Genomic DNA, 15,210 nt, shown 5'->3' with positions numbered 1-15,210 from the left:
ACTTGGTCCCATGTGCTCACTGCTGCATCCCCAGCCCTGAAGGCAGGACCTGGAGTAGAGCAGACACACAGGGCTGCACTTTTTCCACACAGGCATGGAAAAAGTGCAGGGACCTCTAGGCGGGGAGGAGGGCCGCAGCACAGCAGCTGTGTTGCCCCCACCCCACCCTGGAGGAGCATGCACAGGGCTATGAGCCCCAGGGATGCTACAGAGCACCACTGAGACACCACCCACCTGAGACATCAGGGGACAGACCTCTTACATGCCACATGAACATCCAGCAGCCAAGGGCTCATGTGTGGCTATCGGAGTTCCTAGGCCTGGGGGACTGCATAGCTTAGCCGGGACCTGAAGGAGAAGGCAGGAGGAGGAAACGATGGGCTGAGGCGGGTGGTACCCGGGCAGAGAGGAGGCCTCCCACCCAGATGCTCCTGTCTGCTTGGTTTCCGCAGGGCGGTTGGGAATTAGTAGTGGTTTGCGCCTGTGGGAGGAATTGATTTCATTGCAAAACACAGAATAAGGCACAGATGCTCATTTCCAGTTTTAGGGCCTCATCTCACTGGGGCCCCCGCCTGCCTGGGAGACAGTGTGCCCAGCCCTTGGTTTGGGGAGAGGGAGAAAAGAGGTGAGTGAGGCACGTTTCTGCCTTTGAGGAACTGGAGGAGTGGGGTCCTGAGGTGAGCAAGCACATGCTGGTTCAGGCCCCCCATCTCTTCATCACGCAGCTGAGCGTTCCTCCCACTTCTCACTTTCTAAGAACCAGTAGTTTTAAAAATGTCATTCTCTGCGGCTGAAGCCCCAGAGAGTGGCTTCATGTCCACCCAGATGGCTCTGAATACAGGGCCGCAGGCAGGGTCTGGTTACAGCCCTGAAGCCCCAGGTGCTGTGAGCAGCGGCTGCTCCTGCCCTCGTGAGCTGGCCATGGGGTCCACCCACTGGTCTGACAGCCCTGCTGCTGTCTGTCCTGGGATCTGGTTTCCTCCTGCCCACCACTCCCTCAGTGTGTGGCTGGCCAGCAGTCCTTTTTCATGCAGAAATGCAGACTGTTTTTCTCAAGAAACCCGGTCAGCTGTACAGCAGCAGAACGTCCTTCTCTTTGGATGTACTGGGATCTTTTGTCTTTGGTGCCAGATTAATTAGCTTTTGCTTCCTATTTAGTGCATCATTAGGGGCACGGATGTCCCCTAACAATGTCTTTCCTGTTCAGTATCCTGAGCATGGAATTCTTAAATATTACCCTTCACCCTGGCTTGAGTCTCCTTTGAGGAAGCTGACACCCACTGGCATGGCTCGGCCTCCCGAGACCCGACCTGGCCCTGCATGTACCCACGCTTCAGTCTGCCCTACCCAGAGTGGGGCAGTGTAGGGGGCTTAGCCGAGCACTGCCATCTGATCCCTAATCTCCCTGGCAGTTGGGACAGGAATCTGCCTGCCCTACTTTCCCTGCGTTGATTCTCAAAGAACAGCAAGCATGTTCGGTTGTGACTCGGCACAGAATGTAAGGGGAAAACATGGCCAGCCAACCCCTTCCCCGGCTCCCTGGATCTGTGATGCTCCCGGGCATGTGGGAGCCACCGTCCAGCTGTGCCTGAGGCCTCTGCCAGAGTTCCCATTTTTGGTATTTTGACATTAAAAACCCATCATCTTTACTACGCTGTGTATTAATTGCCAGAAATAGGGACGCCTGGGTGGCTCAGCGGTTGAGCGTCTGCCTTTGGCCCAGGGTGTCATCCTGGGGACCTGGGATCGAGTCCCACATCGGGCTCCCTTCATGGAGCCTGCTTCTCCCTCTGCCTGTGTCTCTGCCTCTCTCCCTGTGTCTCTCATGAATAAATTAAAAATCTTTAAAAAAAATAATTGCCAGAAATAATCCGTCTTAACCACCTCATCTAATATTCCCTGCCCTTGGTCCTGGCTCACCGAGGTGCCCACAGGTACTTTTGGAACATGGGAGGGAGATGCCAGACTGTCTTAGGAGCCTGTCACTCAGCCAGCTCTCAGAATAACCCGTTGCCATTGCTGAGGGGTGGGCTAGTTAAAATAGGATGAACTTACTATTGTTTTCTTAATATAGGAGGCTGGCACCCACACTTCGTCAGCTGGGATTAAATATAGAAACGGGGGCATCTCAAATCGCCACCCACGGTGCAGGCAGCGGCGCTGGGCTCTGAGCTGCTAACTGCTGCTCTGGGTTTGTAGGCAGGCGTGACCCAGGCAGCCAGTTGGGCCTGGGAAAATAAATTTAAGCCTCTATTTTTAAGCCAGCCAACACGTTGTCGATACTTAAAAAACCTATGAGCAGTTAAATGTTAGATTCAAAAATATCTCCGGTACCCGCTGTTTATCTGTGTGTTCGTGGCCAAGCAGGTTTCATTTTCTTCCTTCCCACAATTCCTGGAATGGATGCGGAGTCCAAGGACAGCAAATCTACAATTTTGTTGTCATTTTTTAAATGGCGAATCCTGGGTGGTGAGGACCATGCACGACACTGTAATTTGCCAAAGTGATGTTCCTGTCACTGGCAGCCCCTATGGTGCCTGAATCGGGAGCGATTGACATGGTTTTCAGGGAGACCCTGGAAAGAGGCACGTTTTGGGAGGCTTGGGTACTCGATGTTTCCAGTTTAAGTGTAGAAAAGGGAGCAAGAAATGGGGACTGCAGTGTCAAGGAGGCTGGCAGCGTTGGCTTCTCCGGCCAGACAGAGGACCCAGTAGCACAATTAGGGAGAGACCAGTTACAAACTGGATGGTGTGGGGGGTTCCACAAGGTGAGGTTGTTTGTTTTTCATAGGATTTACTTTTCTCAGTGGACACATGAATTGTAACATATCGTGTCATTTGTGGTAATGGTCCTTACAAACGTGTCAGGACAGGATGAGATGTTCCATCATCTTATTTCTGCACGGGCCACCTGAACTTATGGTTTTCTCCCAGCAGCTGGTGACAGGAGCATCTCAGAACCAGCCCCATGCGAGTCCTTCCTCTCCCTGCCACGAAGAGGGAAAAGACAGCTGGAAGTCAGCTTCTTATTATAATCTCAATGTTAGGAGATCAGCTCTCTTCCCTCTAAGTAGACACCAGAGGTCACTTGACATCTGGGACCCCAAGGACTTCAGTGTCCTTGCCTTCCCTTGAAGCAAGAAGGCTGAAATGTGCCTTTTTAAAAACACAGACTCTGGGGGTTACCAGGGGCTGCAGGCAGGTTCCCAGTAAGGCTCGTCTTCTCTGGCAGACATTTCTGCTTTAGCTCTGATGCCACAGCTTCCCTCAAACACTACAGGCACCAGGATACCATTTCTTTTCCTTTCTTTTCTTTTCTTTTCTTTTCTTTTCTTTTCTTTTCTTTTCTTTTCTTTTCTTTTCTTTTCTTCTTTTCTTTTCTTTTCTTTTTTTTCTTTCCTTTCCTTTCCTTTCCTTTCTTTTCCTTTTCCTTTTCTTTTCTTTTCTTCTTTTCTTTTCTTTTCTTTTCTTTTCTTTTCTTTTCTTTTCTTTTCTTTCTCTCTCTCTTTCTCTCTTTCTCTCTCTCTCTCTTTCTTTCTTTCATCGGTTTTGGGGGGGAGGGCAGAGGGAAAGGGAGAGAGAATCCCAAGCAGGCTCCATGCCCTGTACAGAACCTGACGTGCAGCTTGATCTCCCTACCCTGAGATCGTGACCTGAGCTGAAATCAAGAGTCACTTACTGATTGAGCCACCCAAGCACCCCCAGTGAGATCTCCCTGATTCCAGGCCAGACAGCTGAGTTTTGGGCAGAGTTTTTCTGTGTAGTGAGCCCTGAAATCTACCTTGCTGTCACTTCTCAGTTTCCCCTAGACCCAGACCTCCCCGAGTCCTCTGTGTCCTGCAGACTGTGAGGATGGCTCCCCATCCTGGATGCCCGCTGCCATGGTAGTCACTGTTCCCAGTACCTGGGATAAATCTCCAATTTGGGACACAATCTCATAGTAGACACGCATGGTGCAGCTGTGCCTGCCCCCTTATCTGGGCACTAGAAGTCTGTGAATTCAGTCCTTGAGTGACCTTTGGCATAAAATGCCAATGTGTGTGTGTGTGTGTGTGTGAGGTTTGCAGGTAATCACAGTTCTCCCCTGTCCTGGCTCAGATTTGTATGCTGGCTGTTGGTGTCAGGAGGAGGCTTTTTTTTTTTTTTTAATTTAAATTAAGTTCATTAACATATAGTGTATTATCACTTTCAGAGGTAGAGTTCAGTGGTTCATCAGTTGCATATCACACCCAGTGCTCATTCTATCACGTGCCTTCCTTCATGCCCATCATCCAGTTACTCCATCCTCCACCCCCTCCCCTCCAGCAACCCTCAGTTTGTTTCCTATAGTTGGTTTGTCTCCCTCTCTGATTTTGTCCTGTTTTATTTTTCCCTCCCTTCCCCTATGATCCTCTGTTTTGTTTCTTAAATCCTACATGAGTGAAATCATATAATTGTTTTTCTCTGACTTACTTTGCTTAGTATAATACTCTCTAGTTCTATCCACATCTTTGCAAATGGCAAGATTTTATATATATATATATATATATTTTTTAAAGATTTTATTTATTTATTCATGAGAGACACACAGAGAGAGAGAGAAAGGCAGAGACAGAAACAGGCTCCATGCAGGGAGCCCAATGCGGGACCCCATCCCGGATGTCCAGGATCATGCCCTGGGCCAAAGGTGGCACCAAACCGCTAAGCCACCCAGGCTGCCCAGATTTTATATTTTTTGTTGGCTGAGTAATATTCTAGTGTGTGTGTGTGTGTATACCACATCTTTATTCATTCATCTGTTGATGGACCACTGGGTTCTTTCCATAGTTTGGCTATTGTGGACATGACTACTATAAACATTGAGGTGCAGGTGCCCCTTCGGATCATTATATCTGTATTTTTGGAGTAACTACCTAGTAGTACAATTGCAGGGTTGTAGGATAACTCTATTTTTAATTTTTTGAGGAGCCTCCATACTGTTTTCCAGAATGGCTGCACCAGCATGCGTTCCTACCAACAGTGCAAGAGGATTCCCCTTTCTCCACAACTTTGCCAACATCTGTTATTTCCTGACTTATTAATTTTAGCCATTCTGACTGGTGTGAGGTGGTATCTCATTGTGGTTTTGATTTGTATTTCCCTGATGCCGAGCATTTTTTTTTTATAAATTTTTATTTATTTATGATAGTCACACAGAGAGAGAGAGAGGCAGAGACACAGGCAGAGGGAGAAGCAGGCTCCATGCATGACGTGGGATTCGATCCCGGGTCTCCAGGATCGCGCCCTGGGCCAAAGGCAGGCGCCAAACCGCTGCGCCACCCAGGGATCCCATGCCGAGCATTTTTTAATGTCTATTGGCCATTTGTCTTCTTTGGAAAAATGTCTGTTCATGTCTTCTGCCCATTTCTTGATTGGATTATTTTTTCTTTGGGTTTTGAGTGTGATAAGTTCTTTATAGATCTGGATACTAGCCCTTTATCTGATAAGACATTTGCAAATATCTTCTCCCATTCTGTAGGTTGTCTTTTGATTTTGTTGACTGGAGTTTCCTTTGTTGTATAAAAGTTTTTTATCTTGATGAAGTCCCAGTAGTTCTTTTTTGCTTTTGTTTCCCTTCTGGCAATGTGTCTAGCAAGAAGTTGCTGTGGCCAAGGTCACAGAGGTTGCTGCCTGTGTTCTCTAGGATTTTGATGGATTCCTGTCTCCCATTTAGATCTGTCAACCATTTTGAGTTTATTTTTGTGTATGATGTAAGAAAGTGGTCCAGTTTCATTCTTCTGCATGTGGCTGTCTGATTTTCCCGACACCATTTGTTGAAAAGACTGCCTTTTTTTCCATTGGAGATTCTTTCTTGCTTTGTCGAAAATTAGTTGACCATAGAGTTGAGGGTCCATTTCTGGGTTCTGTATTCTGTTCCATTGATCTTTGTATCTGTTTTTGTGAGGAGGCTGTCTTTCTAAATGTCACTCTCCAACAGACATAGCAAGGTAATTGTGAGTGTCGGTTTTGGTATCTGACAAATCACCTAGCTCACGTGGCTTTGGGTTAGACAAGCATACCTTTCTTGGCCTCAGTTGTAACTGGTTGTGAACCAGGTTGTTACCCAAATATGGGCTCTACAGCTCACTAGCGGCTTCCTTGGGTTGAATGTGATCTGTAGTGGGTGATCTTTCATTAGTTTGCTCACTCATTCGTTCATTCACTTAGCACAACCCTTTCCTGAGCGCTGTCTGCCAGGTTCTGAATTGGGTGGGGGACACAGACAATAAGGCATGTCCCCACCTGATGCTGGCTTCCGTGTCACAGGTGATACTGATGGTCTGCATCAAGACACCGTACAGAAGTCACCCATCTGCTCCTGTTTCTGCCCGGCCTCTGCCCTGGGCTCAGAGCTGATCCTGGTCAACACATGCCTGTGGGTCTTGTGATATTTTTAGTAACAGCAAAGTTGCTTGTGGAATCTCTACCTGCATTTTAGATAAATGGGGGGAAAGCCCCTCTTCCATTATTCTTCCATTCTTGATGGGTTCCACTTTTTAGGACACACAAACAAGGGGTTAGATGTAGGTACTTCCTGCATTCCAAACATTACTTCCAATTCAGACTCCACCTTCTCCACCCCAAAGTGATGACACCACCTGGTGGCTCTTGCTGGCAGCTCTGGTGTCATGACCTTCCATGTCCATACATGCTAATTTTACTGCCACACCCACCTATCACCATGATCTTGCACTCTCTTCTTCCTATCTTATCTCGGGCAGGAATTCCATCTCAGATGTCAGTGTCATGGGTCCTGGATCAAGAGGCAGGCAGTATGGCATGGCCTCTGTCTGGTGTGCCTTGGTCAGAGGCTGGTCCCCATGCTACCCCAAGCCAGTGCTATGCCTTTGGACACATGCCTCTCTGTGTGTCCAATTCCTGCTTTGGAAAATGGAGACCACAACATGCCTACCTCCCAGGGCTTCTGTCCAGGGAAGGTCAGTGTTCACTCAGTTGTTCATTCATTCATTCCTGTGTTCAATGTTTATAGAAAGTGTACTGGGGAGCAGATACTTGGGCTATGTTCTCAAGCAAAACAAAGTTCTCTCCGTCCAGGGCCGACTTGGCACAAGAGAGTGCAGTGTGCCTGAGCAGTGGCTGCCACTGGCCCCTCAGGAAACCCAGCCATTGTTCTTCACAAATAGCTCTCTGCTCCCAGCGACACTCATCTCCTGGGCCAGACTTCACTGTCTCCTTCATTTTCTCTTGAAAAATCCTCCTCGTCTCTGTCTCATCAGAAGGACCCCTGATTTCTTAGATGGCTCCATCTAAGAAAAGGACAGCCACATGTAATGCACATTCTGTTGCAAATGTTTAAAATTTTCTAGGGGATCCCTGGGTGGCGCAGCGGTTTGGCGCCTGCCTTTGGCCCAGGGCGCGATCCTGGAGACCCGGGATCGAATCCCACATCGGGCTCCCGGTGCATGGAGCCTGCTTCTCCCTCTGCCTATGTCTCTGCCTCTCTCTCTCTCTCTCTCTCTGTGACTATCATAAATAAATAAAAATTAAAAAAAAATAAAATAAAATAAAATTTTCTAGTTAAAATGCACCAAACTCTCCCCGAACACTAAAAAAAGGGATTTTAACTGAGTTTTCTACAATTTCTACCAGAATCCTGTCTCTTCATCATTCTTGTGTTCAGCTATTCCTAGATTCTGGAATGGCATTTCCTTAATGTAAATCATTGCCAGTGCTGTAGTGTTTCATGGCAAATGTAGCCTCTCTTGACACTACTTCAGACTGAATGAGCTTTTGTTGGCTGCCGAGGAAGTTTATGTATTGTGCTTAGAGTAAGCCTATGGGAAAATGCCTTCTGAATTCAAAAACAAGCAAGTAGGGACCACTTATCCAGCTATTGGGACAACTCAATTCTTTATGAGGCAAATCGACCGAGGAGAACTCTGTCTGTGGGCTCTCAGTCCCTCTGCAAAACTGAACGCACATGCACACACCCCACACCTGCATGCGTACACCCCACACCTGCATGCACACACACACCTGCGTGCACTCCACCCCCACACCTGCATGCACACACATGTACAGGCCCTATACCTACATGTACACACATGCACACCTGCAGGTACATGCATGCACACATCCCCACACCTACATGCACACATATGCAAACACACACCCTACACTTGCATGCACATACCCCATGCCTGCATGCACACCCCCACACCTGCAGGTACACGCATGCACACCCCCCCATACCTGCATGTGCACCCTGAAGCTGCACTGCATGAGGAGGTGGTCTGTGGCTCTCAGACCTGCTTCTATGCCCTCTGGCTTGCATGTGGTAAGGGGAGGCTATCACTTGGACCTCATCCTTGTCTCCTGAGCTGAGTGTATGATTCTCATTCAGAGTGTTTTCCTGGCATTCTGAGACATTTCACTTCTCTTTATCTTCCAAGCATCTGATCTCTTACAAAGTCTCCAGTTAAATTGGTGTGGGGTTTTACAGACCTCCACTAGCCCTGCATGCTGTCGTGGAAGCTGCCATTGCTGGGCTCGCCTGGCATGAAGGTGCTGTCACCTCTTGTACCTGCACTTCCAGAATCCAGAGCTCCGAGGGCCATCTGCCTGCCCAGGGTCCCCTGCCAGGCGGTGGTGGGGGTGATGGAGCAGTCATACCCAGGCCATCTGACCCCAGAGTCCAAGCCTGAACCACTGCAGTGGTGAGGCTGTGCTCACACCACAGTGGGGTTCATCCAGAGGCTGAGATGGTCCTCTAGGGAGGCAGTCCATACTGATAATCAGGATGACTCACCTGGGCACTGTTCTGTGTTTTCCCTGATCAGAGTGCTGGGCTGGGGACATAGCTGAAGGTCCTCTGCCTTGCCAGCCTGTGCTTGCCCCACCTTCACTAACACCCCCTGCTGTGAGTAGAAAGGTCCAGAAGGTCTCATGGGGGGCTTCAGGAAGGCTGCCTGTGTCCATTTCTAGTAACAACTTCACCCAGCAGAGACTCCTTGCAAAGTGCAACCCTTTGTCTCAGACCTCTGAGCCAAGCAACTTGAAGGCTAGAGGCTCCCTGCCCTTGCAGGAGCCCCTGGCTTTTGGTCACCTGGAGAGAAAACCTGGCACCTGTAATTCTTTCCTCTCAAAAGAGCTACTGGCTGAGGATTTCTTCTACACAGTCTTTAGAATTGGGTTGGTGTGTGTGTTTGAGCCTGTATTAATTTGAAAACTGAGGTTACCAATCCATTCTTTCTCGGATCAAGCATCAATGCACCAGTGTGAAAGCGCCTTTAAAACGGCAAGCAGCAGGATGCCAAGGTGGCTCAGCGGTTAAGCTTCTGCCCTCGGCTCAGTGTGTAATCCTGGAGTCCTGGGATCGAGTCCCACATGGGGCTCCTCTGCCTGTGTCTCTGCCTCTCTCTCTCACTCTCTCTGTGTCTCCCATGAACAAATAATAAAATCTTTAAAAATAAAAAAATAAAACGGCAAGCAGCATCCCAGCTGATCATTTATCACTACCGTAATATAGCATCATCTTTCGTTGAAAAACTCACGGTAATAAAAGCATCATTTTTTAATCACAAACAGGAACGTGTTTTTTTAAAAAATATTTCTATTCTGGAAATGCTCAGATATGTGCAAAAGTAGGATAAGAGTCTACTGGACCCTAGGTGTCCCTCTCCTAGAGGGCTCCACCCTCTGTCTCCCAAGTTCCTTGTAAGTAGCATCTTCTATATTTGCACAGGGCCTCTGGTCCAGTATGGAAGGGACCTTTGTTCTTTTTAGTTCTGTTGTATTTTGTTTTCCCCACACAGTAAAGAGAGTTTTAATTAGTCACCAATGTTTAAAAATTGGCAGATTCCTCATAAATGTATAGGTTCTGGTCTTGTCTGGAAACATCAGAAGGCTGGCGACATGGGGCCCTCATTCCTGGGGATGGGAGGCAGTAGGCAGGGCCAGGCAGTGGCCCTGCTCACTACCCTACAGCACCTGCCTGATCCTACAGGCATTTAGTTCTGCAAACCTTACCCCAAACATGCTTCCCATGAGCCTGGCTTTCATGAGTGGGGTGACATCTGCTTTTCTGCCTCTCTCTGGATTTTTAGAAAGCATTCTGTATCCTGGGTGAATGTACATGAGTTTCTAATATTTATCTATCTATCTATCTATCTATCTATCTATCTATCTATCTATCTATTTATCTATCTATCATCTATCATCTATCAAGAGTGAGAAGAGCACTGGGTGGGGGGCAGAGTAAGAAGGAGAGAAACTCTAGCAGACTCCCCACTAAGCACAGAGCCAGATGGGAGGCTCTATCTCATGACCCTGAGATCAAGAGTCAGATGCTTAACCAACTGAGCCCCCTAGGCACCCTTTAAGACTTCTTTCTATAGCTATTAGGTTGATTGATATCACTCTGATGCTTTTATAGATTAAAAATGGCTGAATATTGGTAATCTCACATAGTTTGGCCTAATAAAAGACATGGCTTAAATGTTTTTTTTTTTTAAGATTTTATTTATTTATTCATGATAGAGAGAGAGAGAGAGAGAGGCAGAGACACAGGCAGGGGGGAGAAGCAGGTCCCATGCAGGGAGCCCGATGCGAGACTTGATCCTGGGACTCCAGGATCGCGCCCTGGGCCAAAGGCAGGCACCAAACCGCTGAGCCACCCAGGGATCCCTGGCTTAAATGTTTAAATATGAAATAAGTATTATGTGCTGTCCTGGGGGGCAAGAGTTGGGGGTGGGGAAACTAGCAGGTGTGCAGTTGTGATTTCGTCAAATTAAGGGGGGCAGTGAGCAAAAGCCAGCGTCTGCAGCCTCAGGTTTTAAAAAAACCTTGGCCTGCTGTGAGCCTGCTTTTCTTGTTTGTTTTATATAACGCCTTTATTATTGTGATGATTCACATGCCATACAACTCATCCATTACAAGTCATTGATTTTTAGTGTATTCCCAGTTATGCAACCATCACCACAATCAATGTTACAACATTTTCATCTCCCAAAGAGAAGCTCCATACCCATTAGCACTCATTCTCCATTTCTCCCTGACCCCTAGCCCTGGCAACCATTAATCTGCTTTCTACCTCTTTAGATGTATGTACCTGTTCTGGACCTTTCTTATAAGGAAGATCCTACAGTTTCTGGTTTTGGACCTGGCTTCTTCCACTGAGCATTGTGTTTCTGGGCTCCGCTGTGTTGTAGCCTGTGTCAGTGCTTTTTTCATTTTCATGGCTAGATAATACTCCCCCATGTGGATGGGCCACATTTTCTTTGTCCGTTCATCAGTTGACGCACATGTGAGTTGTGTCTGCTTTTTGGCTGTTGTGAATAATGCTGTCATGAAATCCGTGTACAAGTTTTTGTGTGAACATGAATTTCTAGTTGCCATGGGTACGTACCTAGGAGAGGATTTGCCAGGTCATATGGTAACTCTGTTTAGCCTTTTGAGAAATTCCTGACGTTTGCAAAGCGGCTGCACCATTTCCATCTCCACCAGAGATGCGTGAGAGCTCTGATATCTCCACATTCTCACTGACACTTGCTCTCTGACTTTGGATCCAGCCATCCCGGTGGATTTTGTAACAAAACCTTCCTGGGGGAATAAGGTATCTGTAAAGGATAGGAAAAGGATTGTCACTCTATTAGCAGCCTAGACCATCAGCTGTGGTAGTTTTCAGAAGCTCCTGAGGAAGCTAGGTTTACAGCATGAGCTTCAGCAGTGCCCTGATCATGCACCCCCGTAGCCACCTCTGGCGGCAGCCCCCCACTGGGGGGTAGTGGGAGGACTATCTTATGACTGGTTTCCAGGGTGGAAAAATAGCTGCCCCCCTTGTCTGATCTGCCATGTGCCTTTTCTCTGTGCAGGTGTCACCATGAAGCTCATGGATGAGGTAGCTGGGATTGTGGCTGCACGTCATTGCAAGACCAACATTGTCACTGCTTCTGTGGATGCCATTAACTTTCACGACAAGATCAGAAAAGGTAAGGAGCCTCTGCTGACAAAAGGAAAGTGGATGGCCTTTGGCTCTCTGACTCCTTTGCCACTTTCCTTTCGTCTTGCACCGAGTGTTGCCAGCACCCTAGTGTCTGCCCATCTGCCATGAGAAACAGGAATCCAGAATCTTGTGCCTTGTTCTTGCTGATCCATCTGTGAGACTAGGATTTGTTGGTTTGATTTTTCAATCTAGTAATTCAGATGTGTTTGGGGCCTTTAGGCTACTGAAGAGTGCCATAAACTCATCCTCTTAAAATGCTCCACAAACAGAGCCCTCTGAGGACCTTACGTGCACAGTTGCAATGCCTGCTCCATCAGATTTTATGCCACCATGCACATTTCCTCTGGGGAAAGAATAGATTATCCAGGATATAAGTAGTGGCAGGGTCTGTGCAGAGAAGCCTGTGGACCACAGTTCTCAGCCAGCCCACCTGCACCATCTGGAGCAGTGCTGGGGTTTGGTCTTTCTCCCAATCCCAGGGATTCAGTCACCACCACAGGAGACTGGGCCAGCTTATCACACTCATCCCACATTACTGCCGAAGGTGTGAGGTGACCGTCCCCTCCCGACACATGGTGATTTCTGTGTGTGTTGTATCTTCTGCAGTGAGGCTCTGTGCCCTAGAAAGGTAGCATTTCACTGCGAGGTCGGGTGATGTCAGGGTTGTGAAAGCCTGGTATTGATTTGAAAGCAAATTCGAAAGCAGCTTCGTTGTGAAAGCAGCCTCGCTGGAAAAGCTGTCACTAGAAGCCTTCAACCACCTCTGTGAGCAGAGCAGTGCTATGTCTTGAGCCCCCCCAAGGCCTTCCCGACCCCTGAAGGCCCCAGGGCCGCTGCCGCCACCATGCTGTCTCCTGTGGAACACACTGGCAGTGCGTGCCCAAGTGCTGGGCCAGAAGGGCCCTGGAATTGGAAGGGCTCACCTGCCCACCCTGGGTAATCAAGAGCAGCTGAAGCATACCCTAGTAGGATCTGGGTGCTCTTAGGATAAAGAAGAGGTCTGTGCACTGCGTTCTCGACTTTGCAAACTCCCTTCATAAGCTGCAGGTGTTTGCCACAGATGCAGACCTCAGGGTCATTTTAAAATTTGTCCAAAACAAGTAGGTTTTGTCATCTTAGCTGGTCCTCTTTGAGGCTTGGGTGTTGTGTACAGCGGTGGCATGAATGTTTGAGAAAGATAGAATGCCATGCTGCGATTCCCTACTTCTCTTTTTCTAGAACTACTCCCTGGATAAGTCCCTGCGATCAGAACTTCATTGTTAAATACAGCTTCAAAATCCACAGCGGAAAACGCATTTGCATTCCATGCCCTTGCTCTGTTGAGTGTCTCCCAGGGGCCCTTTGAGAGCTGCCAGCTAGAAAAACAGACTTTCCTGGAGAGCCAGCCGATTTGCTCAATGTCAGCCTGCTCAGCAGATGGGACACTCCCTGAGAATGACCCCAGTCTTTACCCCCAGCCCCTTATGTGGCCAGAATTAACTTCTAAGGGGCAGTTGAGGAGGTAGTGTGGTCGGTTCCTAGTTCGTAGGAATTACTAATTTGCAGGTGAGACCATGAACTCCACTTGGAGGACAATGCCCTTTAGGACTCGTTAAATAGCATGGAAGCCATTGTGGTGACCTGTGTATGGAACTGCCCTTGACATACACTTTCAGTTTCTAAAATGTTAACCCTTATTCCAAAGCACAGAGAAGGGAATATTCATTTTCAGAAGCCATAGTTCTGGTGGGACATTCCCCTCTGGATTGCTCTAGCAGGCAAAGGGAGGGTAGGCTGCAGAGGCCTGCCTGGCTGCACCCTTGGATGCTGAGCCTACACAGCCCCTGCCCTCGCCAGTGGCCCAGCCCCAGCCTGGAGCCCGTGCCACACAGGGCCCCTGTGCTAGCAACCCCTGGCGAGCAGAGACATCATTTCTGCCTTCTCAGATCACTTCTTGTTTTGTGCATAAAGGAATGTGGACCAAACTAGCAGCTCTGGAGTCTGGCCTATTTCTATGCCAGTGTCCTCCAGGGGCTGTTAGACACTGTCACACCTTATTTGTTGTTTTCTGGAGGAGTGTCCCTGTGTGAAGCTGTGGGCTCCTCTGTCCTCCATGCTGTCACTCTGCTGGAGAGCCCACACCAGTGTCCCTGGGCGGGGTCTCAGGTCTGGCAGCGCACGGACCACATCTGCTTCAGAAACAGAGTGGGTGGGATCCCTGGGTGGCGCAGCGGTTTGGTGCCTGCCTTTGGCCCAGGGGCGATCCTGGAGACCCGGGATCGAATCCCACATCGGGCTCCTGGTGCATGGAGCCTGCTTCTCCCTCGGCCTATGTCTCTCCCTCTCTCTCTCTCTCTCTGTGACTATCATAAATAAATAAAAATTGAAAAAAAAATTAAAAAAAAAAAAAAAAAGAAACAGAGTGGGCACGTCTTGTCTTCAGTTCCATGGGGTAGAGGTTTGGGCAGGCAGTGTGAGGCAGGGGTGACCCTGCCTGCAGCAGATCCTTGACAGTGGGCCACCCATGCGTGCCAGGGGATGGAGATGGACATTCCTGCCTGTCCTGCTTTGATTGTCTGATGCAAACCCCCTGAAGTCCTGTTATGCCCAAGCCTGGGGAGCTAACTGTGGCCTCCAAGCTCCTGCTGTCCCTGAGTCAGTGTCTCCTCCGCTCCAAGGGAAAGGAGCCAGGAGAGTCAGATGCTGCCACCCTGCCAGGCCTACTGGCTGGTGGGCCCTCAGCACACTGTGGTGTGTGTCCCTGGTGATATAAGGGACCATGCACTGGGGACTCCACACAGCAGACCTTTGCTCCCTTGGTCTGAGGCCCCAAGTCCCAAATCCAGGTGTGGGTAGGGCCTCTCCAAAGGCACTAGGGGAGAGCCCATCCTGCCTCTTCCTGCCTCTCATGGCATTTCCTGGTTCGGGGCCACATCACTCCAGTTTCCCTCCACCTTCCCGCTCCCATCTCTCTTTTCTTCTGCCTCTTATAAGGACACTTGCCACAGGATTTAGGGCCCACCCAGATAATCCAGGAGGTGTTCATCCTGAGGTCCTTAAATCAGTGGCATTTGCAAAGGCTCTTGTTCCCAGTAAGGTCAGAGTCGGAGCTTCTGAATGGACTTAACCTTGGCAGGGGCCACTGTTCAGCCCACTGCACAGGCTTTCTCTCCTTACAGCTTGAATCTTGTAGACACTAGATCACTTCCTCATTTGCAAGATTATGAGATGGAGAAAATCTCTTCTGTG

The 15,210-nt window shown here is 48.7% G+C and overlaps 1 protein-coding gene across 2 annotated transcripts in view; it reads left to right on the top strand.

Moving 5' to 3' along the window:
* Positions 1-15,210, top strand: part of ACOT7 (acyl-CoA thioesterase 7) — a 102,385-nt gene that overhangs the window by 65,444 nt on the left and 21,731 nt on the right. For both annotated transcript variants that reach the window (XM_025427321.3, XM_025427322.3), the window contains exon 7: positions 11,852-11,968. In XM_025427321.3, coding sequence (XP_025283106.2) covers positions 11,852-11,968 — 117 coding nt within the window. The remainder of the gene's footprint in view (positions 1-11,851; positions 11,969-15,210) is intronic.

This window comes from Canis lupus, chromosome 5 (assembly GCF_003254725.2).
Source record: "Canis lupus dingo isolate Sandy chromosome 5, ASM325472v2, whole genome shotgun sequence".
Lineage (NCBI taxonomy): Eukaryota > Metazoa > Chordata > Mammalia > Carnivora > Canidae > Canis > Canis lupus.
Note: the sequence above shows the minus strand (reverse complement) of the source record. Positions and strands in the feature narration are given on the sequence as shown.